General features: G+C 40.6%; 2 protein-coding genes across 8 annotated transcripts; both read left to right on the top strand.

The window, feature by feature from the left end:
• Window positions 1–818: 818 nt before the first annotated feature.
• Window positions 819–11,745, top strand: LOC127004196 (RCC1-like G exchanging factor-like protein). 2 transcript variants are annotated; one of them, XM_050871710.1, is made up of 12 exons: window positions 819–943; window positions 1,838–1,908; window positions 2,190–2,282; window positions 3,400–3,575; window positions 4,101–4,203; window positions 4,557–4,651; window positions 5,824–6,017; window positions 8,415–8,587; window positions 9,003–9,161; window positions 9,847–9,974; window positions 10,211–10,342; window positions 11,623–11,745. In XM_050871710.1, the coding sequence occupies exons 1-12, from the start codon at window positions 834–836 to the stop codon at window positions 11,698–11,700; spliced, it is 1,512 nt and encodes a 503-aa protein (XP_050727667.1). In that variant the 5' UTR covers window positions 819–833; the 3' UTR covers window positions 11,701–11,745. The 2 variants fall into 2 exon arrangements, with proteins under 2 accessions (XP_050727667.1, XP_050727668.1); XM_050871711.1 differs by having other exon boundaries at window positions 893–1,016.
• A 1,915-nt stretch (window positions 11,746–13,660) lies between these two features.
• On the top strand, window positions 13,661–24,251 carry LOC127004195 (Y-box factor homolog). 6 transcript variants are annotated; one of them, XM_050871705.1, is made up of 6 exons: window positions 13,661–13,831; window positions 15,715–15,950; window positions 18,243–18,737; window positions 21,446–21,487; window positions 22,341–22,418; window positions 23,019–24,251. In XM_050871705.1, the coding sequence occupies exons 1-6, from the start codon at window positions 13,759–13,761 to the stop codon at window positions 23,112–23,114; spliced, it is 1,020 nt and encodes a 339-aa protein (XP_050727662.1). In that variant the 5' UTR covers window positions 13,661–13,758; the 3' UTR covers window positions 23,115–24,251. The 6 variants fall into 6 exon arrangements, with proteins under 6 accessions (XP_050727662.1, XP_050727665.1, XP_050727661.1 ...); XM_050871704.1 differs by having other exon boundaries at window positions 13,663–13,831; window positions 18,204–18,737; XM_050871708.1 differs by lacking the exon at window positions 21,446–21,487 and having other exon boundaries at window positions 13,662–13,831.
• Window positions 24,252–25,010: the final 759 nt, after the last annotated feature.

Genomic DNA, 25,010 nt, shown 5'->3' with positions numbered 1-25,010 from the left:
CACTTGTTCACTGCATGATCATTGTCACTCTTAGAAGGACGTACATGACAAGTGCACTTCCTGATTTCATTTTGGCTTGATGGCACTGATTGCAGAGAAAGACACATCACAGAGGCAAGTTAATCCATAATCTGCTTTCTTGTCAATGTAGTAATTATTATAGACAAAGCCAAAACTCAACTAGAATTGATCTGTTGGACTTCTGGAAATTTTAATTATTTTTATACCTTTTCACATAGGCTACCTGTATATCATTCAATTATTTATACATAAGGAAACTCTTAATAGTAACACATCACAAATATAAGCAGTTATTATTTATAGAGTTAATGGAAAGCACAACTAACTCCACTATAATTATAGCTAACCCTTATGCCCAGTGATGCAGTGAGCAGGTGAATGTGGAAGAATATTGAAAGAAAAGTACTACATGGAGAGCAAAGATATTTAAAGATTTATGAGAGGAGGTAGGTGATAATCACAAGACGAATCCGAGAAGTTTCGGGTCCCTACAAAGGTCGGTTTAGGGGCCGTCAAACTACCCCTGGAAATGCCCCAAACGCCTACGAAAGCTTTATCAAATGTGGGTACTTGGTCGATGAAATGTTTGAAAAAAATGGCCCTCTGACAGTGACCACGACCATGGAGGTAGAATTGGTGGAGTCGACACAGCCCGCTAATCCCATTCATTGAGGTGAAGCCGACGAACTCAAATTTACAGCCGAAAGACGAAGGATGCCCAGACCTGACAACACCTGACACTTGGCCGTAAAAATGACAACTCAGGCGGATTCACTTAATTGGCTGATGTCGACTCCACCAATTGTACCTCCATGACCACGACCCTAGAATACCTATACAAGACCGAGACCAAGGCGGGTTTGTTTACAGTCGAGGGCGGTGCGGTGCGGTCCCTCGGGTGCGGTGGTCTGCCGTTACGGAGGTGGGTAACAGCTGCTTGGCTCACTGTAATTACTCATTCAGGGGCCACTGGACGGTCACACACACACCATACAGTACGTTACCAAGTTAGCAAGATTTTGGGAGTAAGGAAAGAAAGAAGGAAGGAGGAATGGAAAGAGAGATTTTGGTTTGAGAGGAACGAAGGAAGGAAGGAGGAATGGAAAGAGAGATTTTGGTTTGAGAGGAATGAAGGAAGGAAGGAGGAATGGAAAGAGATTTTGGTTTGAGAGGAACGTAGGAAGGAAGGAATGGAGAAAGAGATTTTGGTTTGAGAGGAATGAAGGAAGGAAGGAGGAATGGAAAGAGAGATTTTGGTTTGAGAGGAATGAAGGAAGGAAGGAGGAATGGAAAGAGAGATTTTGGTTTGAGAGGAACGAAGGAAGGAAGGAGGAATGGAAAGAGAGATTTTGGTTTGAGAGGAACGAAGGAAGGAAGGAGGAATGGAAAGAGAGATTTTGGTTTGAGAGGAACGAAGGAAGGAAGGAGGAATGGAAAGAAATTTGGATAGATTTTTACAGTGTTCCCCATCTCACAATTCATTAAGAGAATATACTTTCTGGTAGATTTACGTGCGTTCTGAACAAATTTGATAGCCGTTTCTGTCGCAAATCATTTAATAACTAATTAGATGAGACTTCAATGCCTGTGTGCACCCGTCCCAGAAATATAGCATAATGACATTAGCTCTCCATGAAAGTTTCCATCATCAAAGTTTCAGAATAATTTTACTATTTAGAAACTTACTGTTTTCCTTATTCTGAGATTTTTGTCGAACTCACATCTCAAATGTAGGCGCTGTTTAACATGACCTCTTCAGATGCTATGATAAGTTATATTTAAGTTTAAAAAAAAGGTATGATATTAAATTTTTCAGAGTTCACTCCACGAGGATGTTGTCCCATTCCTTGAAACCACTGAGGGCAACACACAATCTACTAAATAGAGGTAACGTTAATAAAATTTCAAGATAGTTGTCTTCTTTTAATTTCAGAAGGTTTTATATTTATAGTAGTATGTGTAGCATTGACAAGTTTTTCTTTCCATACTCATGTTCTTACATGTCATAGAATATTTATTACAAAACAAAATTAGTTTCTAAAGCATCTTAATAAATGTAGTTAACTTTCCAGTTGCTTAAAAATCTTGAATTATAAAGAGGATACACAAGAGTAATTATTTTTCTTGCACTGAGGAGTATAGTATTATAACAATTGATATTTTTCCAGTGTTGCAACCTGCGTGCCTTCATGCAGTTCGAGGGAAGAAAAGAGCAAAATTTCGCAAGCCATTGGACCCAAAACATGCGGAGGATTTACCTGGTAATATTACACAGAGCTGACATTCAGTAGTGCAGTGTAATGGACCATATTGGCTATACAGGCAGCGCCACATGTAGGCACTCAACTCCAAGCTGAATTTTCCATAGAGTTCAAGTTATAGACTAGAGTGCGTCTGAGGCTGTCTCAGGGATACACGGCCATGATGCCGCCGTCGCCCCAAGCCGATGCTTGCACACACTTCACTCCTAGCCGATTTCAGTTTTTTCTCCATGTCAAATAGTAGAGTCAGGAAATTGGGTAGGAGTAAAGTGTATGCAGTCGTTGGCTTAGAGCGGTGGCGGCACCAAGGCCTTGTATCCTGGAGGCAGCCTCAGACACACTCAAGTATATAACTTGAGTTCTATGGAAAGTGCTGCTTTGACAGTTCACTGAATGGCTACGTGTGGCGCTGCCTGTATAGTCAATACGGTCCATTGAAATTTGTTTTTGTTAGTAGGCTATATATATATGATTCTAACAGGAGTCTTAAAAGTTTTCAACATATCAACACTTCCATGAAGTTTCAGATTATTTATGGACCCCCAAACATTTATTATGAAAATAACGTGTTGAATACAGTCAGGTGTTCTAAACTGAACATAATTGGTTGTAGAATGTCATTCACTATAGCATTCATTTGTCAAGCATACATTAAAATTCGTGTAGTATATATATTTGCCAGCGTTGAAGATACACTTTTTTTTTATCAAAATAAGACTAAAAATTAGCATGAATCTTGGATGCCAAAGGTTGCATTACCTGTAGGCCAAACCTAAGCCTATAGGAAGTTCACAGATAAAATAGAATGTTGCTGAGGGGCTATAAGAGTCTAGCAGACCTTACTCACCCTAGCAATGTCCTGTGATGACAAGGATACACTTCTGGCAGCTAGGTCTTGGTCTTCGTGTGGGAATTGCTGATTCCAGGGTGTCATTTGGTCAAAGTGTGATGTTTGGTTTGTTATGTTCATGTGGTAATAAAAAAGTTGTAGTAAAACCTCATAAGTAGTTATTCTCTCCTCGTCCTGACACACCATTGTACAGACTAGGATGCTGCTTCACTCAACTGATTTTTGGACGTCATTTTAAGCTTTACCTTTTTTCCTTTTTTTCTTCAGAATTTGAATTTATTGGCAAAAGATCTCGACCCGACACCCTTCTGTTTACTTGGGGTGTTGCAGATCATGGTGGCCTTGGACGGGCCTCCTTCATTCGCCCAGACGCCTCCAAGAAGCAGCACCACCGGTCATACGTGCACCACCCTCACAGAGTAGAGTTTGGAGAATATCATAAGGCAAGAGTGCATGATGAAGATTTATATTACCTAGTTATATATATTGTGCAGTTCATTTCTAGCATTTAGATATAGAAAGTTTCAGAAGCTGAGAAACACTGTTGCTTCCCAGGAATCACTCGTGTGTGCACTGCAATGCATGAGTGGATATTCTTAAAATTTTAGAAATATCCCATACACAAAATACAGCCTTATGATAGGTTATTGAGAGTATACAAACAAAAGAACCGTGTAAGAAAACAATTGTTTAAAGTATACCAGGGACTTGCCATCCCTGGTACTGGGAAAATTATAGAGTATTTCATCATCTTGTTAATTAACTGCAATCCTGGTTCAGGTGTGTATTGCTTTCATTGTAATTACCTTTATAATTTAATGTACCTCATATTTTTCAACTCAGTTTTCATTTAGTTCTTTCAATCCTTAATATGGTTACCATATATTTCTTTCAGTATGCATACCAATCTTTCCATTAGTAAGTCTAGAAATATCCTTTCCTTTTTGTAAAGAAAAAATAATTTTCAGGTTGTGGATGTAGCCTGTGGTTATGGCTACACTGTTCTTGCTGTTAACGATGAATCTGGACCTTCCTGTTATGGAACTGGCCTAAACTCAGACTCACAAGTTGGTAAGTTGACCAGTAATACTCAGTGGCTGCAATAGCTTTGTCTTACACTCAAGACCACCATTGAAGGCAGTTGTAAGGAAGGATGCAACACAAATGTAGCAAACATTCCAAAATGACATATCCTAAAGCCCCGGGGTTTTAGAATATGCATTACATAATCATTATAAATCTTAAAAAGTCTGTATCAGTGCATTTTTTCTGCCCAGATACTTTTTAGCTGTCAAGTATTGTTAGGCAACAAGTTCATTATTTAACTGTTTCTTCATGTTTACATATAGTCCCATAATTACTGAATAATCCAGGTCAAACAATGATCAGCCCTTAGCAGAAAGTTCAAACTCACCTGTTTTCAGGAACTCATGAACCAAGAAGTGGACACCCTCTTGGAATGTTGATCAATCCAGCACCCATTGACCTTCCCGTTAAGGAAAAAAGCAGAGTTATCAAGGCCAGTTGATGCTAAACTTTTAGAGATGAGGTATTGTTAAGGCATGAAATGATTTTAATAGTTTATCTCAAATACATTCTGCAATAGGGCTTAATAAATCAAAATTTAAAAAGAAAAAAATAATTTATAAGAAATATGTGGTAGTAGTTGTGACTACCAGGAAATGAGGTATGTGGGGTCTCATCTGTCTCACCCAGCCAAGCTTAGCTTTAAACTCATCTAAGTTTTTGGCATGAACAACCTGTCCAGTCCAGGCTGTTTCAATGATCAGTGGTGTAATTCATTCCCAGTCTAACCCTGTGCTGTACTCATGCCATTTGGTGCCCTCCTGGAGAAAGCTTTGAAGCTCTCTAGCTGATTAATGATAAAGTTGGGACCTCACACTCTAAACCCCTTTGCTCATTGGGGTGTGGTAACCACTTCCTGTCAGCAGAAAAAGCTTTTGGCCTGAGCACGGCCTGAACCTCAGCCTGTCAGAACGGCACACTGAATGCTTACTACCGCACCACAGGAGCAGTGTATGTGCGTTTGTGTGTGTGTGTGTGTGTGTGTGTGTGTGTGTGTGTGGGCTTGTGTGTGTGTGTGAGTGTATGTGTGTGTGCGTGTGTGTGTGTATGTGTATGTGCGTGTGTGTGTGTTTGTGTATGACTGCGTGTTTGTGTACACTTGCACATGCACCTGGCTGGTGATATTCTGCCAAAGACAGCCTCTAATTTAATTCAAGTTTGAGCAAAGCTGTGAGATACATTTATGAATCAGGGGGATAGTAAGTCCAAATTAAACTAGGCACAGCACATAAAATATAATCAAAAATATTCATTCTTAAATTTTCAGCAAATAATTTGAAATATTCATACGTAGTTAAATTTTCAGCAAGTAATTTGAAATATTCATATGTAGTTAAATTTTCAGCAAATAATTTGAAATATTCATACGTAGTTAAATTTTCAGCAAATAATTTGAAATATTCATACGTAGTTAAATTTTCAGCAAATAATTTGAAATATTCATACGTAGTTAAATTTTCAGCAAATAATTTGAAATATTCATACGTAGTTAAATTTTCAGCAAATAATTTGAAATATTCATATGTAGTTAAATTTTCAGCAAATAATTTGAAATATTCATACGTAGTTAAATTTTTGGCAAATAATTTGCTTATCTCAAATCAGGTAGCTTCAGGGCGAGCACACACTGTGATGCTGACAGACAGTAACAGTGTGTGGACCGTGGGCAACAATGCGTATGGACAGTGTGGAAGGCCAGTCATACCTGACGAAGACTACGGGAGAGAGGCCTATTACCACCACCTGACTGCTCTTGAAGGCACCCGCGTCAAGCAGGTGGAGTGTGGCCAAGACACCAGGTACAATACAATGAGTTTGGTCTTGCTAAAATTACTGCATGAAATATGAGGTCTTGATATTAATGATAATTTTGAGTGGAAATTGAATGTGAAAAAGAATGCAAAATAATTTTGAATGGTGAAGAAATGGAGGAGGTCAATGAGTTTAAGTACCTTGGATCAGTTATGTGTAAGCATGGTGGTATGGAGGGAGAGATAAGAGAAAGGGCATTGCAAGGAAGAAGGGTGGTAGGGTCTGTGGGACGAATCATGAATGGCAGAAGTGTGAGCATGGAGGTAAAGAGGGATTTGAGAAATACAATAATAGTACCAACCCTCACATATGCAAGTGAAACGTGGGCCTGGAATGAAAGTCAGAGGTCTAGAGTGCAGGCAGTGGAAATGAGTTATTTGAGGAGTGCTTGTGGTGTGAGTAGAATGGATGGAATGAGTAATGAAAGTGTGTATGAGCGTTTTGGAATGTGTCACAGGGGTGAAGGGAAGAAGTGTGGAGTGGTGGAAGAAGTGAAGCGACTGACTTTAAAGCGGTTTGGCCACATGGAGCGAATGGAGGAGAAATAAGATGACCAGAAGGGTGTATGTGAGGGAGATAGAGGGAGGGAATGCTAGAGGACGACCTCCAGTGAAATGGAGGGATAGGGTGCAAGAGTACGTTAGGGAGAGGGGGGAAAGATCTTTGAGAAACTTTGAGCAGGCAAGGAGGGAGTGTCTGGATAGAGAAAGTTGGAAGCTCTTCTGCCGTGGCCATCCCGTGGTGGGAGCTCCTAGGAGCAGACGTCGATGAAATGAATGAATTGTGGGTTTTCTTTGGGCCAGTATGAGGTATATTGATTCGTTCATGCCATTCCGCTTTCCTATCCTGCACATGAAGCATGTAAAGTACATTTACTGTACTAGTTTTAACTATATTTGCAGCCTTTGTACCAGTTACAGTAAAACTAGTAACAGGCAGCTACAGAGATTTGAGTTGCCAGATAAGTGTTAATTTCATATACTTGGGGTATATTCTGAAACTTTTCCATGTAATTTCATTCAGCCAGACATGTGTGCACAGGTACTATACACTCAGAAATCCATCTCCTTAGTACAAGCAAATATGCATGTACTTTCTGATGTCTGTCTTGAATGACCTGTTAGCCATGCAACATTGTGCAACGTAATGCAGCAGAGCTAACAAGCATGGCAGTGTTAGCCAAACACCACACTGAGTTGTAGCGTGGGGGGATTGTGTGGGCAGGGGGGGTAGTTCTTAAACAAAGGAGATGTCATAGTTGTGTCAGTGTGGCCAGTGTCACCGATGCTGCATCTTCTTACCTTTTACAAATGTTTCTTTCAACTATGATTGCTGTTTCCAGTGTAGGGTTGCCTGTAAGAGAAACTGAGGGAATATTGTAAGGGAGCTGTTGTTGTGGGATGCCATTTTTGTTGCTTTCAGCTGATCCACTGTCCAGTTTTTGCTCACCCCCCACACTTGTGGTGAGTCGTGCGGTTAGTGAGTCATTTGAATGTACTGCTGCACTGCATTTCAAATATTATCCATGTTATTTAGGTACATTCAACAAACCAGCAAAATTCCTTATGAATAGACACTTGCAGAGCCAGTTGTCATTTTATGTACCTGCAATGAAATGAATTATAGGTATTTGAAAGGCTATAAATCATTTGAGTATTATCTGACTAAACTGTTTGATACAAGCTTGCCTTTTGTGTGCTTGTATGGTATATTATCGATGCAAATCAGCATGTTTGCAGTTTATATAAGAGGGCTTGAGGGTTCTTTCTATATATACACAAACATTCACATATATCACTGAAAATAAAAAGTTGATCTTCATGTATTCACAAACTAGCAACACGCAAGTGCCACATCTACATTTGCGATTGGATAGATGGAATGAAACAGACTGTAGTCTCTCATCCTGCCATTTCACTCTTGCCAGCCTCCCATTCTGCCATTATATCACTCTGGCCTGAAATAAGCCAAACTGCCTTAAATAAGCCTATAACAGACATGGAGACTACTCAGTGGTATTTGCAGGAGCGTTTGCTATCAAAATACCTAAATATGATTGTGTAATCAACAATATATATATATATATATATATATATATATATATATATATATATATATATATATATATATATATATATATATATATATATATATATATATATATATATATATACAAAGATTAAAACAATGATTAGCATGATATATTGATGATAATAATAATTAATTAATTTTTGCAAAGATTATGTTGGACTGATGCCTTATTGCAGAGAGAGAGAGAGAGAGAGAGAGAAGAAAAATTGTGTGTGTGTGTAGGTTGGTTCTGAGCATTTAATATGTTATCCACTCCCAAGACTAAGGGTAACACAATGGTTTCTATCCAACAGCTTTTTCTTGAGTGAAGAAGGAGTGGTGTATTCTTGTGGCTGGGGAGCAGATGGCCAGACTGGCCGAGGCCACTATGACAATGAACCCAGTGTAGGAGCCGTGGTGGGAGACATTTCTGGAGAAAAGATAACAAAAATCTCCTGTAGAGCAGACTGTGCCTTGGCCCTTAATGGTAAGAATTTATTCCATGTTGGAGCTAACTGACAATTTGCATTACAAAACTCATTCATCACATCTTGATACAATTATATGACCCATCCATAATATCAATTTACAATTGACTATGGAAATCATTTCTTTTTACTTTTGAGACTGAAACTTTCAATTTATCCGTATCTTCCCCTCCTTTCAGACTAACTTACCTACTATTTGCCGTTAGTCAACTACAATTTCATACATCACATCAGGAGTTAATTTATCAACTCAACCATTATGCTTTTACTTCAGACTTGTAGTCACTCATGACTTCTCCTTTTATTTATGTATATCTAAGATTTGCTTTATTCTGCTATGATAACGTTATTTCAAATGAGTTTTTTTTATAAATGAAGCATTTTGTTGGCATTATATTGAATTATCCATTCCAGATAAGGGTGATGTGTTTGGCTGGGGCAATTCAGAATATCACCAGTTGAACTCTATCACAGATGAAATGCAGATTCACACCTCCAGGAAACTGAACTTTCCAGGTCTAAAGAAAGTAATAGACGTTGCATCTGCAGGAACCATGTGTTTACTGCTTGACGGTGTGTATATTTTGCATGATTTTTATTTTCCATAATTATTGCTGTTATCATATTTTGGTTGACATAGTGCTCTTGGATGCAGAACTTCTCACAACTAACCTGGATGCTATACTGTAATTAGTCAAGCAAAGCATAGATAGGATCCGCATAATGCCGTGTGTTCCTTTTGATGTGATGGGCAGCCAGACTTCAGTTTGTAATACATTTGTGGGCAGTTTCATCAGTGTCAAAAGGTGGCAACTACATCCTCTCTCACTCTCTTGGTTCATTTAGTCTTTTTAACCTTACATAGTTTCAGGAATTATAGTTTCTCAAAAATAGTACCATAGATTCACAGTATTAAAGTAAATAGATAATCATTCATGGCAGTATATGAATTTGGCAGGGTTGCAGTTTTGCAGCTGGTGAAACTGGTTTTAGGTAAGTGATAAGCCATATGTTACACTTGGTTTGTGCCCCAGGGTAGTGGATTTTACCCACCACTGGCTCTCTGGTCAGTAAGATGGCAATGAGTACAGAGGCTACACACAGCCATTGCAAATGCCCCCAACTTCACTTTACCTTTCGTGATTCTTTATTTCTTGAATATGCTCCCTGTGATAAGGATGCATCTCGTGAACAGATACAGTATGTGCACTGGAAACAACAGTTTGAACTTTTTTTTTTTTTTTTTTTTTTTTTTCAGAGGATGGACAAGTTTATGCCTGGGGTTTTGGTCCCATTGGAAAGGGGCCAAATGTCACATATTCAAAAGCTCCAACCCTCATTCCTCCTACATTATTTGGACAAAATGAACTCACTCCTAATGCTAAGGTAAGAATGTTTTTGTTTTCAAGATCACCTCATGTTTTCCATTCATAAAACTAAGTGACCAACAAGCTTAGTATCCAAGCAATATACACATATAAACTGCATTGTGAATAAGTCAACACTAACTGTGAGTAGAGCTGGTGCTGTATACAACACTTGTAGGAGTCCTCCCGCTTCATTATGTAAAAACTTTGTATATCTTTTCTTTATTGATGAATAAACTTGTTTATTAATTCCAGGTGATAAGTCTGGCCTGCGGGATCAACCAGTTTGCAGTTATAAACAGTCACGGCTCCTTGTTCACCTGGGGAAAGAACCCTGGGGGGTGCTTGGGGCAGAGCCACACCAAGGATCAGTGCTTCCCAATACGTGTAGGTGCTAGTTGCCTGTTTATTGTTTTCATGTCAAAGTAGAGAACTAGATATAATAGACACACTATGTGACTGAGGTAAGACTCCATAAGGGGAGTCTTTACTGCAGTTGGCTATTGCAGTACATCATCATCACCATCATCAGTAACCCTGTTTCTCATAGCAGCAAGGTGAGAAAGAAAAAAAGGCCATATAACAGTTTTGATATTCTGTGAAAAAAGTTTAGAGGTGTTCATTCTTCAACTTTGACCTCATTTAGCATAGCTGCACAGGATCTTATGACATGAAGTGGAATGCAGAGACATTTATTCTTCCATTTCTGCTTCACACGATGCTCCCACCCAACCCTAGGGGCCCTTCACTGTCCTCTCCCTCACTTTCCCCTCTTTTTTTTTTTACGTTTTTGGCCTATTGCGCCGGTAGGCTTCTTCCCGGTGGATATTGAATTCCTGATGGTCGGTCCAAGGCTTCTTCCCGGTGGGGCCTGATGGTATGGCCCAGCCCGTTCTGGCGGAGGCGAGTGTTTATAGTGGCGCCATCTTGCATTGGCTCATGCTGCCCTCCTGGAGCTCATCTTTAATCCTAGAATCTAGAGTCCGGGTTGATAGGTGGTCGTCTGGACAGCATGTGGGTAGTCTTAAACCACTCGGCGGCGGCTGAAAAATCCCAGCTTGCTGGCACTGGTCGGGGATTGAACTCACGTCCTCCTGAACGCGGGGCCGTCTCGCTATCCGTTCAGCCACCGCCTCCCCTTTGCTTAGAACTCACAGCTATTTAAACTATATCACCACCCACCCACCCAGAAAGAACTTGCCCCTCAGTCTACACATTATATGGCTTTGGTTTGGAAGATATAATTTTGTGTCAATCAGTGCAAATAGCAATGTGGCCCACGTCACTGGAGAATTTCCTCCTTGATTGCTTTTTTTTTTTTTTTTTTTTTTTTTTTTCCACCTCTTTTGAGACTTTAACTTCTCACTCGTGTGATGAAGGGAGCCACTAATGGTGGTAAGGATAATGTTATAGGACATTACACAGTGTTGATAGCAAAATTTAAGTGGAATGTTGCTTAGGAATGTAAGTCACAGTCCATTCCACGGGGTGATCTTTCCTCCTCTAGTCTACATTAAGTATTAACGTAATGTTTTGGGGTCTCAGCATCCTCACGCTGCTGAAGTGGGAATCAGGGATTTTTAAAGATATTGGTTACCATGCTTTTAGCTACTTATTATTTTAAATATAAATTAGAGAAAAATTTTATAGGTAGTCTTGTTTTGCAGGTGTGCATTGGAGGTCAGGTGCTCAAAGTCAGCTGTGGAGTTGATCACATGGCAGCCATGGTGAAAGAGATTGTGTGAAGACTCCACTGCACTGTAGTATGTGTAATAAAATTTGTTATTTATTTTCAGTGTTTTGCTTTCTTGTAAATCGCATTGTGCTGTGTTCTATTTTGCCAGTGTTGTCATAAATATTGTGTGCGGCCATTCTATTGGTTTCCATTTTTTCCCTGTCCATTGTATTTTTGTTTCTTGTAAATGTCCTCCATTGTTGTATGTGACAAGATCATAATTATTTAGAATAGAAATCCAGACACCATATGGATCTCTCACAAACACCAGGTCTTGCCTTGAAGGTTCATCATCTGTACTGATCCTTGTATTTCTCACCATCTATTGCATCAGCATGTTTTCTGTTCCATGAGTCACTACCCCCACCCTCACTCTTTTTTATTCTTCCTACTTCAGTCTTTTTTTTTTTTTTTTTTTTTTTTTTTTTCATATCCATGTCCTCTCATCAAAGGGGACTCTGGGTTTATATATTTTTTCCCCATGATGCCCTTTTGTGGATCAGTAATAAATGTAAATCTAAAATGACATGTTATTGGTGAGGCAGTTTTTGCTGTAGAAAAGGAAACTGTTTATAGTGAAGAATTTCCTACTAAGCTTCACTAATACCACACAGGAGAAGTAGTACAAGGGAGAGGGGCACGGGGAGACTTTAGCCAAGGTTAGCCAGACTGCAATACATTATACCTAAGACTATTACGTAAGTTCTAAATTAATGAAGTAATTGAATGGATTTATGTAGATGAATTTTTTTAAAGAATGATAAATGGAGGAGGTGCCAAGGATAGGTTATATGTTATGTAGTGTTCCACATGGTTCATTGTTTCAAAGCAAAGGAGTTATTACTTTATTTTTACTCACTCACAAATACGTCTTTTCATATGTATAATCAAGATAATGAATGACTTGACCTCTTTCAAGAAGAGTGTACGTATCAAGACACTTATTCTCCACCCGGAATTGACCTTTCTTTTGGCTACTCTTTACTTTTGAGGGAGCGGCGAGTAGCGGGCTTTTTTTTTTTTTTTTTTTTTTTGTACTCTTTTTGTTGCCCTTGAGCCACATCCTTTGATGTAAAAAAAAAAAAAAAAGAGCAAAAATATTTTATTAAAAACAGAATAATGGGCCTAAATAATTCCTGCTTAATTAGGGTGAATTAATAATTAACACACACACACACACACACCAACACGTGAGCAGTCCGTGGTGGTGAATTTTACACACACACACACACACACACACACACACACACACACACCATGCTTCCCACAACTATAGATAACACTTATCAGATAAAAAAAAAAAATTTTATGATAGTGAAATGTCCAACTATTGCCTGATGACGAAGAAAAGGTTCACTGTTATGGCCATAGTAATAGATGGCCTTAGATTTGTTTAAAAATATCAAATACTGAGACCGCTGAATTATGTAAAGATATTCACAATTTTCCTCATGGCTCATCTACTCTTATAAAGGCTACGTAGGTACTCTCGATTAATTTTGGTCAGCTAATTTATAGTTAATCATTATTCAACAACAAGATATCAAAAGAACTTCAACTTTGAAAACTTTCCGGGAGTCCTTTTTACTTTACTGGATTAAACTGTCGTCAGGAAGCACGAGCAGGGGCAGGAAATTCAAGTAAATCAACGATAAAATGTGTCCCCGCACGTGTCGCTACGGGCTCCCTCAGCTTAGGCAACATTCAATTTGTTTTCAGGCTGTTTGTCCTAAGGGAGCATAAGACGTTACAAAGTCTGTGGTGACGACCGAAAGGGTGACCACCTCCCGAACCAAGACCAAGATCGAGGGACAAGTCTCAGTGAAGGCGAACACAGTACAGGCGGCGCCAGCCAACGAGCGGCGCGCTAGTAACATGGCGCGGCGACCAGCCAATCACGGGACGGCTTGCATGGCGGCCTGGCGGGCGGCGGCCAATGAGGCGGCGGGGCGTGCGGGGAGCAGCGGGCGGCGGGCGCGGCGAGGGGAGGAAGATCAAGAGCCGAGTGAAGGCAACACCAGGGAAGGGGCGCCACCCGCATCACCACCCAGACACCAGCCACACCACCATGGCGGACCCGGAGACACAACCACAGCCTGAAGAACAACCCAAGGCACCTGTTAAAGAAAAAGAAGTCCTAGGTAAGACCCCGAGGACCGAGAAACAAGCCGCGGAAAAACTGTAATGGACGCAGGAGGCCTGCGTGCCGGCAGCCATCACGAGCATGTGGAGCACGTGGCGCCCACCCTCGCGGCCGCGGCCACTCTGCCGCCCCCGCCCGCCCTAACTCAGCATTACTTGGCGAGCCGCGGCGGCCCCGGGGCTGCGGGTGTGCGTGGGGCGGGTGCAGGCGCCGCGGCGGGCAGGAGTCAGCTGACGGGCGGATCGGGCGGCATGGTCGCCTGGACCAGCGGACCCGGGGTGATTAACGTGCGTGCGTGTGTACCGCGGGGGGAGATGACCCCGCGGTGACTGCAGATTGATGCCGGGGTAAAGGCCTTGCTTCTTTATTACGCCGCCAGTGACAACGTTGCAGCAAGAACCGTATCACGTGTCTTTATCGTAAGCAATCAAACACTTGCTCTTAGTTGAATTCCGTCAGTTAGTGACGCAGCTGAGCTGGGGATCTACTGTAGCCAGGCAGCTCCTTTTCTTCCTTGCTCCAATCAGTGAGTCTTTTGGGAGCTGGGTTATCGTGGTGTTGGCGGTTGGTCCGGTATTTCTGCCAATCATGCATTCACATTTTTCTTGGTGTCAGGAGACCTGTCTCGTGTTCCTCAATTTGGCTGGGATGCAATTAAAAAGTCGAACCACAGAAGGTGGATCTGATATTAATAAGGAGATTTTTTTTTTTTTTTTTTTTTTTTTTTTAAGCATGCCTATATCCTCATACCTTTGGGGTACTTTTCTGTTGTCACATGTCTTCTGCTATAAAACTAAAACCTAAGATATACTTATGTACCCTTCACTATCATTTCCTGCTTAACCATCTGCTCTTCTGTTTCCATATATGTCTTCTGTTAACCTTCAAACCTCTCACTTAGCCAGTGGTTCCCAACCTTTTTTCAGGCGACCCCATACACCTCTAGACATGATCGTGACCCCACTAGTTTTGTTGTATATGTGTCATTTCCCAATCCCATGAGCTTCACTAGTAAGTGGTCAGAAAAAAATTGCCTTCTAAACTTCACAGATCACTCACCATCTTTCACATGATCCACACATGGGGTAATAGTAATCAATTACAGCTTTTCAAGTAATTGTAATCGATTACCCTCTTATTTTTTTAAGTAATCATAATCTAATACATTAAAAGTGTAATCGTAATAGTGATTACTTTTGCAATTACAATAGCATAGTTTTAGCTAATAGTTTCTCATACAGCAAGTGTGTACTCTAAATATCTGTAGTAATTCCTTCCTGTAATCACGATTAATACATTATGTAATCATAATCAATTACACCTGAATTTATTGTAATCGTAATCGTGAAAATATGAAGTAATCGATTACATAACATAAGTAATCGCCCCATGTCTGACATGACCCTTTACAATACTGTAAGGTATGAAGAGGCAATATATGACATGTATTTCCCATATCTCACTCTACCTTGTTAGAAAGCTTTCATGTCTTTTTTAGTTTTTTTTTTCTGCATGATTTGCTTTATTTTTAGTAGTTTTGAAAATATCATCATTGAGGAGTAGCATGTTCTGATATTTTCACTCCTCCCCATGAAGTTTAGTTTTCCCTCCAAAGTTGCCATGTCTTTAGTCAGCAAAAGGGTTCTTTTATGCCCTTCCTGTGTTACTGACATGGTAGAGAAAGACTACAGAGTTTCCTGCAATAACTGTCGTTTTGACTTTTTTGCGGGCTTAACGATGTTTGTCGATTCCTGAGAGTTGGTACCTGTGTCTGTCATGGGTTCCTTAGTATGGGAATATACATTTGTTCACATTTTTCCTTACAATAGATTTTTTCAACAAAGCTTTGCAAGATTTACAAGTGTATTTTTTCTTCTGCAGCCACCAAGGTAACCGGTACTGTGAAATGGTTCAACGTGAAGAGTGGCTATGGCTTCATCAACAGGCATGACACCAAGGAGGATGTGTTTGTTCACCAGTCTGCCATAACAAAAAACAACCCACGGAAGTACGTGCGGTCAGTAGGCGACGGCGAAGAAGTGGAGTTTGACGTAGTGGTCGGCGAGAAGGGAAATGAAGCTGCCAACGTCACTGGCCCCGGTGGGGAAGCAGTCAAGGTGAGAGAGGATCTGGTGTTCAGCCTGCTACTGTCTTAGTTGCAATGCCTAGTACACCAGCCTTTGTGAAGGGAAAGGGGGCTGGGAACAGCATGTAACATCAGTCTTCATGCATTGAACACATGGTAGGTGGTTGTGATGGGTCATGCAGGAAGAAGTCTTATCCAGTAGAGAAGGAAATTATTGGGGGGGGGGGGGGGAGAGAGAGAGAGAGAGAGAGAGAGAGAGAGAAAATGACCAGAAAAGCACAGCTCCCAAAAAATGGACAGAAGGTCTAACGTGAAATCTTGAATGTTCTAAAACTTGGAAGTGTTGCTATCTATCGATCTGTGGGCATACACAGGGGGGGGTCACCTCACCCACCCAATAATGCCAACCCCAGTGGTTTCTCACTGGGTCAACTGAGTGCAATTGAAGATTAGTTGATAGATACTTGAAAAATTGTCACGTTGCCAGGTGGAGAAATTATATTTTTGAGACATATATGGACACCCAAGTTCCTCTCTGCCCCATTCTGAAATAAAAGCAAGGTTAGAAATTAGGCATTTTATAGCAACTAGCCTAAAGTTGTATAATTCCTGGTGAGAGGGTATTGTGGAAGCTGTCAGCATGAAAATGGATAGTTTTTTTTTTTTTTTTTTTTTTTTTTTTTTTACTGAATGATGGAACAACCATGCAGAACATTATTCTTTACAGGTTAAGGGGTGAAACCATATCAGAAATTGGTAGTCCAGAAAGGAAACTGGAGATGAAAGTACAGTGAGAGGGGTAGCATCAGTTGGAGGGTAGTTTTGAAATTAAAGATTTGTACCAGACTGAAAAGTTTCACCACAATGGCTGAAAAGATGACCAGGAATTCATTAGAGAGGTAAGATCACTTGTAGCATGACCCTTGTGAAATCATTATTATATCAAAATAGGCTCGGAGTTTATAGATGATTTTTAAAAATTCCTCATTTGTTTCAAAATCTTTCGAAAGGCAAAAGTAAAGCTAGGAGACAGTAGTTCGAAGGGATAAAGTGGTGACCCTTCACATGCACAGGTTGTATATAAACAATCTTTAAAAGGAAGAAATGATAGGTGTTAAAAGGTAGAGGCAATCGTTTAACCAGGCGGGGTGTGATCACAGAAGCACAGGCTTTGAGGACAATAAGAGGTACTCTGTTGGATCTATAAACCCTCCAAGGAGGTGAGCTTGAAAGGCCATTGAAAACCTTATTTTTAAGAATTTCAGTACCGGTATCAGAGGAAATGAGTAGGAGTAGAAGGAATATGTCGTAAATTTTATGTTTTTCATTTGTAAATATTATGTTTCATTACCAAAGGGTTATGACCATCATGTGTTCCATCATTATTCAAACTGCAGTGTGAAGAATGGGACTAATGAAAAAAAATAATTTTGTACTAATGATATATCACTTAGTTTTTAGATGTGAGATAAATACGCATACAGATGCAAACACTCCCATGAAGTCTAGGCATTCATCAGCCAGTCATAACAGAATATATACAAATATTGTCAAAGATGTGAAGTTGATGTAATCCAGTCAAGCGTCACTTCTTGAGCTGTGGAAACAGCTGAAGGTAAGGCAATTGGAACTTTATGAAAAGTCATTTACCCATGTACACTATTTGGCTAATGGGAGTAATCTTTGGAGCTCCAGAATGCTTGAACTTTGAAATTGTTCATATAAATTTGTTTATGATATAGCAGTCCTTTCAAGGAATAGTGTATACAGGGGCCCCCTTTATTATTGTTTAGCTCTCGTTGGGAAAGAAGGAAATTAAAATCCATTTCCTTGTTATCACCTGTTTGCTCTCCATAAGTTTCTCATGAGACATTTTGTTATTCTACACCATAACTGATGCCCGACCACCCGAGTTGTGGGTTACCTCTTATTGAGGAAACTTAGGAGTTAAAGGAGTCTTGTGATTTAGACAAGTGTTTTTTAAAAAATGCTAGATAGCCTCTTGTCACTCATTGGTGATGAAGATATCTTATAAACTAATATAAACTTATATAGCTTAAAAAAAAAAAGATTTCCTGGGAGTTTTTTGTTGGTATATATTTATAAGCTTTTGAAATATGCAATATATTAAAACCCTGCCCTGTTTTATTATGAAATATGAATCAGATAAAATTTTGACTATACTGTATATAAAGATAATTTCTTCTTATTCCCTTATATCCATGATACTGCATTTATTTTACAGTCCAGTAATCTAGAGCTACATGACACTATACTTCCGCAGGGGTCGCCTTATGCTCATGACAGTGATGTTCCCATGCAGGGGTCCCCCTATGCGGCTGATCGTCGCAGGGGCTACCGCCGTCGCTACTACCGCCGAGCAGCCCCAGGCGAGGAGGGGGAGATGGTTGAGGAAGGAGGAGACTATGTACCAACCATGAGGGGCAGGGGCCGCGGTGGTTACAGGGGCCGCAGCCCTCGCCGCTTCTACCGCGGTCGCTTCTTTGGCCGTGGGCGCGGCCGTGGGGCAGGGCGAGGCCCATTCTATCCAGGGTTCAATGACTATGAGGGAGGAGAAATAGCTGAGGTAGCTGAAGGCATGTCTATCAGAGGACGCGGAAGAGGCCGGGGAGGACGTGGGAGGGGCCGGGGCGGTCGTGGCCCTCGAGGCTACTTCCGCCGATATTATGGAGGCGGCGCTGCCCGCCCCCAGTACGACCAGATGGTTACTCCAGATGATGCTCCGCGGCGTAGATTCCGCAGGGGCGGCCGTGGCCGTGGCCGCGGAGGCCGCTACAATGGCACTCCAGAGACCAGGGTAGGTGACTTCGTGACGGGAGTTATTATAGCTCAGGGAGTGTAGGAGCAGTATGCCCAGCCCTCGCTCTGCACAAAGAATGCATTTTGTGATAACTATTGGTGTGAAAGTGTAGGTTTTGACGTACACAGTTATATGTGGTCCTTTCCTCTTATGAGAAACATACCCAAGGCATCCATTTCTTATCAGTTTTGTTATTTATAGGGCAGTGTGTGTTTGAATTCGGTGGTGGTAATTATATACACCTAATTTTTCATTTTGAAATTTAACTGGAAATCTTTTCTGCTGCTATTGCCAATTCTCAGGCCTTTTTGCAAATTAAAGAAATTGGCTTATACATCAAAGAAAGAGAGCTTTAAAATCTAGGGAGTGGGAGAGACATTTCATTGTACACTCAGCCCTCGATTTAATGGATTAAAAGGGGTGAAGGGTGGACCGTTGCTTGAAAATACTTACATACGATAAATACCATTATACAATAAAATTACTGTTAAAAAAAAAAAATGATACTGACAGACCTAATAATAAACGTAGGTATATAGTTCTTTTATTGTGCATGTTGTCTGCACGTTGTCTGTATAGGTGGCGTTCACAACTCGGCACGTTCAAGTGCTCTCTGTCCGAGCTCCGCTTGAGGACAAACAAAACAAACCACGCTTCATCTTCTTTTGACCTGTTCTGCGTTGGTGCCTCGGGCCGACCATCAGGCCCCACCGGGAAGAAGCCTACTGGCGCAATAGGCCCAACGTAAAAAAAATATTAAAAAATAAAAAAGATAAGCACAGCCTAACTAGCCCCATAGAACACTCCAGAAGAAGCCATCTCCACCTTCGCCTCCGTTCCGCTGACACGTGTTGTTTTGTTGGCCTTCCTGCGATCAAGGGTTGACAGTGGGGAGGAGGGGGAGCATATTGTTTATGCATATGGGTAATATTCTACAAGTTTGCTACTGTCACAAATCATTATCCCGAGAACGTCGGCAGACCCTTTTCAGAGCTTTCACGAGTCGTGGCTGTGGTATGGTGGACTCTAAAAAGGGCTCGCCATAAAACACCGAATTTGAGCTAATTGTAGGTGTTGGTGGCATAGCACAACCCACCATGAATGCCCTAGGTCATTGTGGTGGGTGAGTGATCTTGAGGTGGGCTTTTTTGTCATAGGTGGTGCTGTAAGGTCATGGCATACTGAATTAGCTATCCATACAGGAATCAGTTGTCAAATTCTCTATATTAGACAACATGCGACTCGGCTAGATGCCACGCGTCACGACTGTGTATTTTGTAACAAACACCACCCAAAAAGAATGGAGTTTGGGTAAAAGTAAATATTTTTAATGGCTATGGTTATGAGAGGAGTACTCTGATATACGTTCCATGTTCTTTTCTTAGTCTCAAAATGCAGTGTAATTTTGTCATTTCTCGGCCACTTCTCGGCTTTCCCATAGCCGAAGCCCACGGGTTAAATGACTGGCTTTTCAATGGCTGTTGCACCCGCCGCCGCTGCTGCAAAACAACTCACAGAGAGAGGTTCAACATACATACTGTCTATTCATTTCACGCACCGCTCACACTTGGAAGTGGACACACTAATTGACAAAAACCAGGTAAATTAATGTTTTTCCTGCTGTGTAGTTCCCCCGTACGCTTGCGTAGTGGACAGCAGCGTGACTTGTTTTTGTCCCGCAACACAGGCCCACGAATTGGATCATGCACTCCGCCACCATGTCCCGTCCTGTGCTTCGTATTTCTGCCGCCCCAAACCGCCAGCCAAATAAATTTAAACAAACCTAACCTATCGAACGGGAGGGGTGAGGGGGGCTTCAGCCTTCTTGACCTCCGTAAGGGAGGCGATGCAAGCAGTTTTGATGAAAAATATCATTTTCTGTGATATTGTTATTATTTTAGGGTTTTGATGTTTCTAAAGCCGGTGTCACACCGGACAAATTTGAGATTTTGTGGTCTGTTAACTCCGAAATCCGTTAAATCGAGGGCCGAGTGTACATGGTTTTTGACATGTGAAAAGTATTGAAGATTCTATCTGAAATTCATAATTGAAGAGAGAAATTTGCAAATAGTTTTCACGTGTTTTTAAATTCTCCCATATATAATAAAAAAAAAATTCTAGCCCATTGTCTCCAAGTGTTGTATGCCACTCTTCTGGTACTTGCTGATTGCACGAAGCACTGTTCATGCTTTTCCCTCTTACGCTCAAGGTTTTTTCCTTGTGCAGATATTCTGTAGCTCTACATGAATTTAGGGATGTTGAAGTTATAGATCCAAGCTCTGCCTCCTCTCTCAGTGGTTTCTTATGAGGCTGCAGTTACTGGTCTTGTTTATTGGATTTAAAACAAGCATTCATTCAATTTCATAATAGTACCATGCCACACAGACACATCAGTATTAATCATTAGTTATGTATAATGTTTATCTCAGTTTTGTATAAAACTAAGAATAACAAAGCAGAGCGGGGGCTTTCTATTTCTCCACCTGAAGGATGTGTGAGTGAGTGGGTGAGAGAGATTAATCTGGTGTAACATTTTAGGATAGGTCAATGTCGAGAATGTGATGGAACAGCTCTTCTTTCCTGAAGCAGATGTAGCTGCACTTTCCACTCTGTGTAGATGAAGTAGATATTAACACTGGCATGTTATATCTGGAGTCCATCCCTTAGACTAAAGCATGTCCTCATAATGCATGTTTGCCTTACAGACGTCGGAAACGCAGACACAGGTAGCAGCTGAGGGACAGAAGGCAAGTTTATCCTTCACCATTTCCCTTACAGCTGGGCTGCTAGGCTGCATGGCTAGCCATTGCAGAGTTTATGGGGCTTCTAAAATTGAGCTGTTGGAGTAGAGAAGTTCCTTGGTGTTCCAGCTTTTGAAAAGGTGCAGAAGAGTGGCAGAAAATTCATGCAGCATTTTTCAATTTTGGGTTTGCTGGAAACTTTCCATATGCAGAGAAAGTTCCTTTTAGCAAGTTAAAGCTCTTATTAATCTGGCAATTCCAAATATGCCAAATTGAAGCTGCTTACCATCTTCTTACCCTGTTGTGAAAGACTGTTATGGTATGCATGAATCTTTTCTCTTGAAATGTGGTATTTGCCTTTTTCTCTGATGTAGGCACATTTATATGTGTCTGGAAAATTTTGGTGTATATATTTATATATGTATATAATATATAATGTTTTTATTCACTAAAGTAAGGAGACTGCTTGATTCAAAATTTATCAATATAAAATTACATGGGCATTTCATTGATGTAAGAATGTACACCTGCTGCTCATTTGAATATATGCATACATGAGTAATTTGTTTAAGATGATAATTTCTAAAATGATTTTCAGAACTAGATATTTGCTTTGACTACCCTTTGTAAATTCTCATGTTGATTTTTTTTTTTTGCTGGCACACAACAGATTTTCCAAATTTTACAAGAGTTTTTTCATGCCAGTGTTGTAGATTTTTTAAAGTTCAAATAATGGATTGGTACTACCTCAAGAGCTGGAATACTAGATCCACCTCCTTAAGTGCTTTTAGGCTAGTAGTATTGTCTTGCTGATTATATGCAGTGCTTTTAGATTAAGGCTTTTGCATGTGCATTTCAGCCTGAAGTGTCAACAGAAGACTCTAAAGAAATGACTCGGCCTGAGGGAGAGCAGCATGAAGCTCAAACTGAAGTGGTGGTAAGCTTGGGCTTCCTAGCATCATATATTCCAGTGCCTTAATTTGCTCTATAATAGTGTGAAAAAGATATTTTCTTCCAGATTGGAATGGACTGACACTAATTGTTGCCTTTGGCACTTGAATGAAGAATCATACTTCAAACATTTTAAAAGGATTGTCTGCCACTTCCTGGAGTTCTGGAAAGTTACATCTGCCACCATGTTTTCATATCCACATATGTGTAGTCCGATTTTCTGTTTAAAGTTAATCGTCTCATGTCTGCTCACAGTGTACCAGTATTATTATTCAAATTTGTGGAGGCAATGTAATCCTTTTAGAACTTTGTTTTGTGCAAGTTCAAATTTAATTGAGTACATGTATTTACTTTTTTCTTTAATTTTTTTTTTTTTGTGTGTGTGTGTGTGTTGGTCCTGTTTGATTTTCATAGAACTATGACAATAAATGTTATATTTTGTAAATGTTTTGCCATGGAGTTGAGATGTTAGCTTAATGATACAATGCTTGTTATTATAAAGCCAGTGTTTAAGGAACTAAATAATTTTTGCTATTTTTTATTTATTTTGTATCAGATGTATAAAGGTTCTGCTTTAACTCAACAGGGAGATGGACAGCAGTCTGGGCAGGAAGGTCAAGCACCTGCTGCACCCCAGCCTCAGCAGGCAGTGGAAAATACAACTGCTGAAAGCTCAGCATAAGTCATTACCCTGTCTCTTCCCTCAAGTCATGCCACCAAAGCTAAGAAGCCCTGTTTGAAAGGTAGTTGTAATCTTAGAACAGGACAGACTGGTGTTGATAGATTACATCTACTTTAAAATGGGTCAGTAATGTAAGGGTGGGTCAGGTTCCTACTGCGTCATGCCCCCACTTCCCCCTGTCCCTAAAAACTCAGCAGGGATCTGACCCACTACCCGGGACCCCCAGTGGCAAACAAACCACCGAGACGGAAGAAAGGGACTTGAGTAATGCAGAGTAGCAGCTGATAACCAACCTGCTGCTGCTCCCGGTTACCAGAAAGTCGGCTCTAACCACATAATGAAAGAATACACGCTTGTCCTCACTCCGGGTCCGGTAATAAAGAGGTCACAGGTGCAGAACAGACACACCCACGGTTCAGGGTTGGAGTCAACGTAAAGATGGCCCTTTCTTTGTCACGCAACACCACTGATGACGCCATGCAACCAGTACTAAGAAATGTTTAGTCTGTGGGTGGGGAACGAAGCACAGTCAACTAACATAAAATTCCTGTATGATTACAATGGGTGGTTTAAGAATGAGAAAGAAATAAAAAAAGTAACTTACAACAGATTCCTCGTGAAGTATTATCTTTACTGTTCCATGTCCATGGTGCTGAGGTGTGTTTGTTGCTGGCTGGGTTCCACCAAAAAAAGTGTAAAATCACAAGAATCCTCATGCACATGTTTAATCATGAAATCACCCCCTTGAGTAGGCCCTACAACCAGCCTGGGATGCTGCCAGTTATCCAGATAATCCCTGTTGTTAAATTGCATTCTATGGTTTTATTGGAATTTTGTCTTGCTGGCAGACATGAATGTAGGAATTTCTGTATTGTCCATGTCCTGAGGTAAATGTTTTGGGGTGCATCAAATGGATTTCCACAAGTGTATTAAAAAGTCAAGTACCAGCTTGTCAGCTAGGTATGGGCAATAGCAGATGGAAATTGTTTTCTTGTTTTACTCATTGACATTGTCATTGGCAGTTATTTTTGAAAGACCCTATTTTGACACTTTTTCTACATAAATTTTGTAGGAAATTATTGTGCCACAAAACATGTGCATTTGCAATAAACCAATAAAATCCATAAAAATTTGAAACTTATGTTTGATTGAAGCCATGCTACTAAGTAGCCTGCTTGTGTGGTTTTGTTTAGTTTGGTTCATGCTTAGTACGTGGTTTCACATGAGTTGTTGGCAGGATCCTGATACTGTCATTAAGTGGAGCTATATAATGTATGTGGATAATTCACCATTAGCTGTATTACTGGGCTTGGGAATCTAGTGATGTGCAAGGGGTAAGGATGGGAGTTGCCAGTTATAGCTATGAGAAAAGATTAAGGTGAGGTATGTATAAAAAGTAGTACTGGATGGTTCAAAGTAGTAGCTGAAACTTGAAGATATAAATTAAACTGGGCACGGAGTCAGTAAGGTAAACTCGTTTGCCATGGGAGTGAAAATGAACATGATTGAAATATGTAACTTGATAAGACATTAAATGTGAAGGTGTAGCAGCATGTCAGACAAAATAGTATGGACATTTTGACGTGGATTTTGCTGCCTCTGCTTTAGTATCAGTATTACCTGCACAACTATAAGTCAAGATTTGGGGGCCAGGTGGTTCGGTGTGTTTGGTACTTGGCAAGGCTGGGGACGGTGGTTACGAGTTCAATCCCGGCTGACGGCGGCTTCTTGGTGAGCGAGGCACTGTATTCTCTCGTATCCTTGGCAGAGCTGCATGGTCTTCATTACCTAGCTCGGGGGAGGGAATTCTGTAATCACGTTATTAATCAAGATGTTTCATCTCATCATCAATAGAGCTATATCTGATTGAATGATTGAACTATCTGCATTTTTTAG

Source organism: Eriocheir sinensis, chromosome 27 (genome assembly GCF_024679095.1).
Source record: "Eriocheir sinensis breed Jianghai 21 chromosome 27, ASM2467909v1, whole genome shotgun sequence".
NCBI classification, from domain to species: Eukaryota; Metazoa; Arthropoda; class Malacostraca; order Decapoda; family Varunidae; genus Eriocheir; species Eriocheir sinensis.
This window is presented reverse-complemented; position numbering and strand designations above follow the sequence as displayed.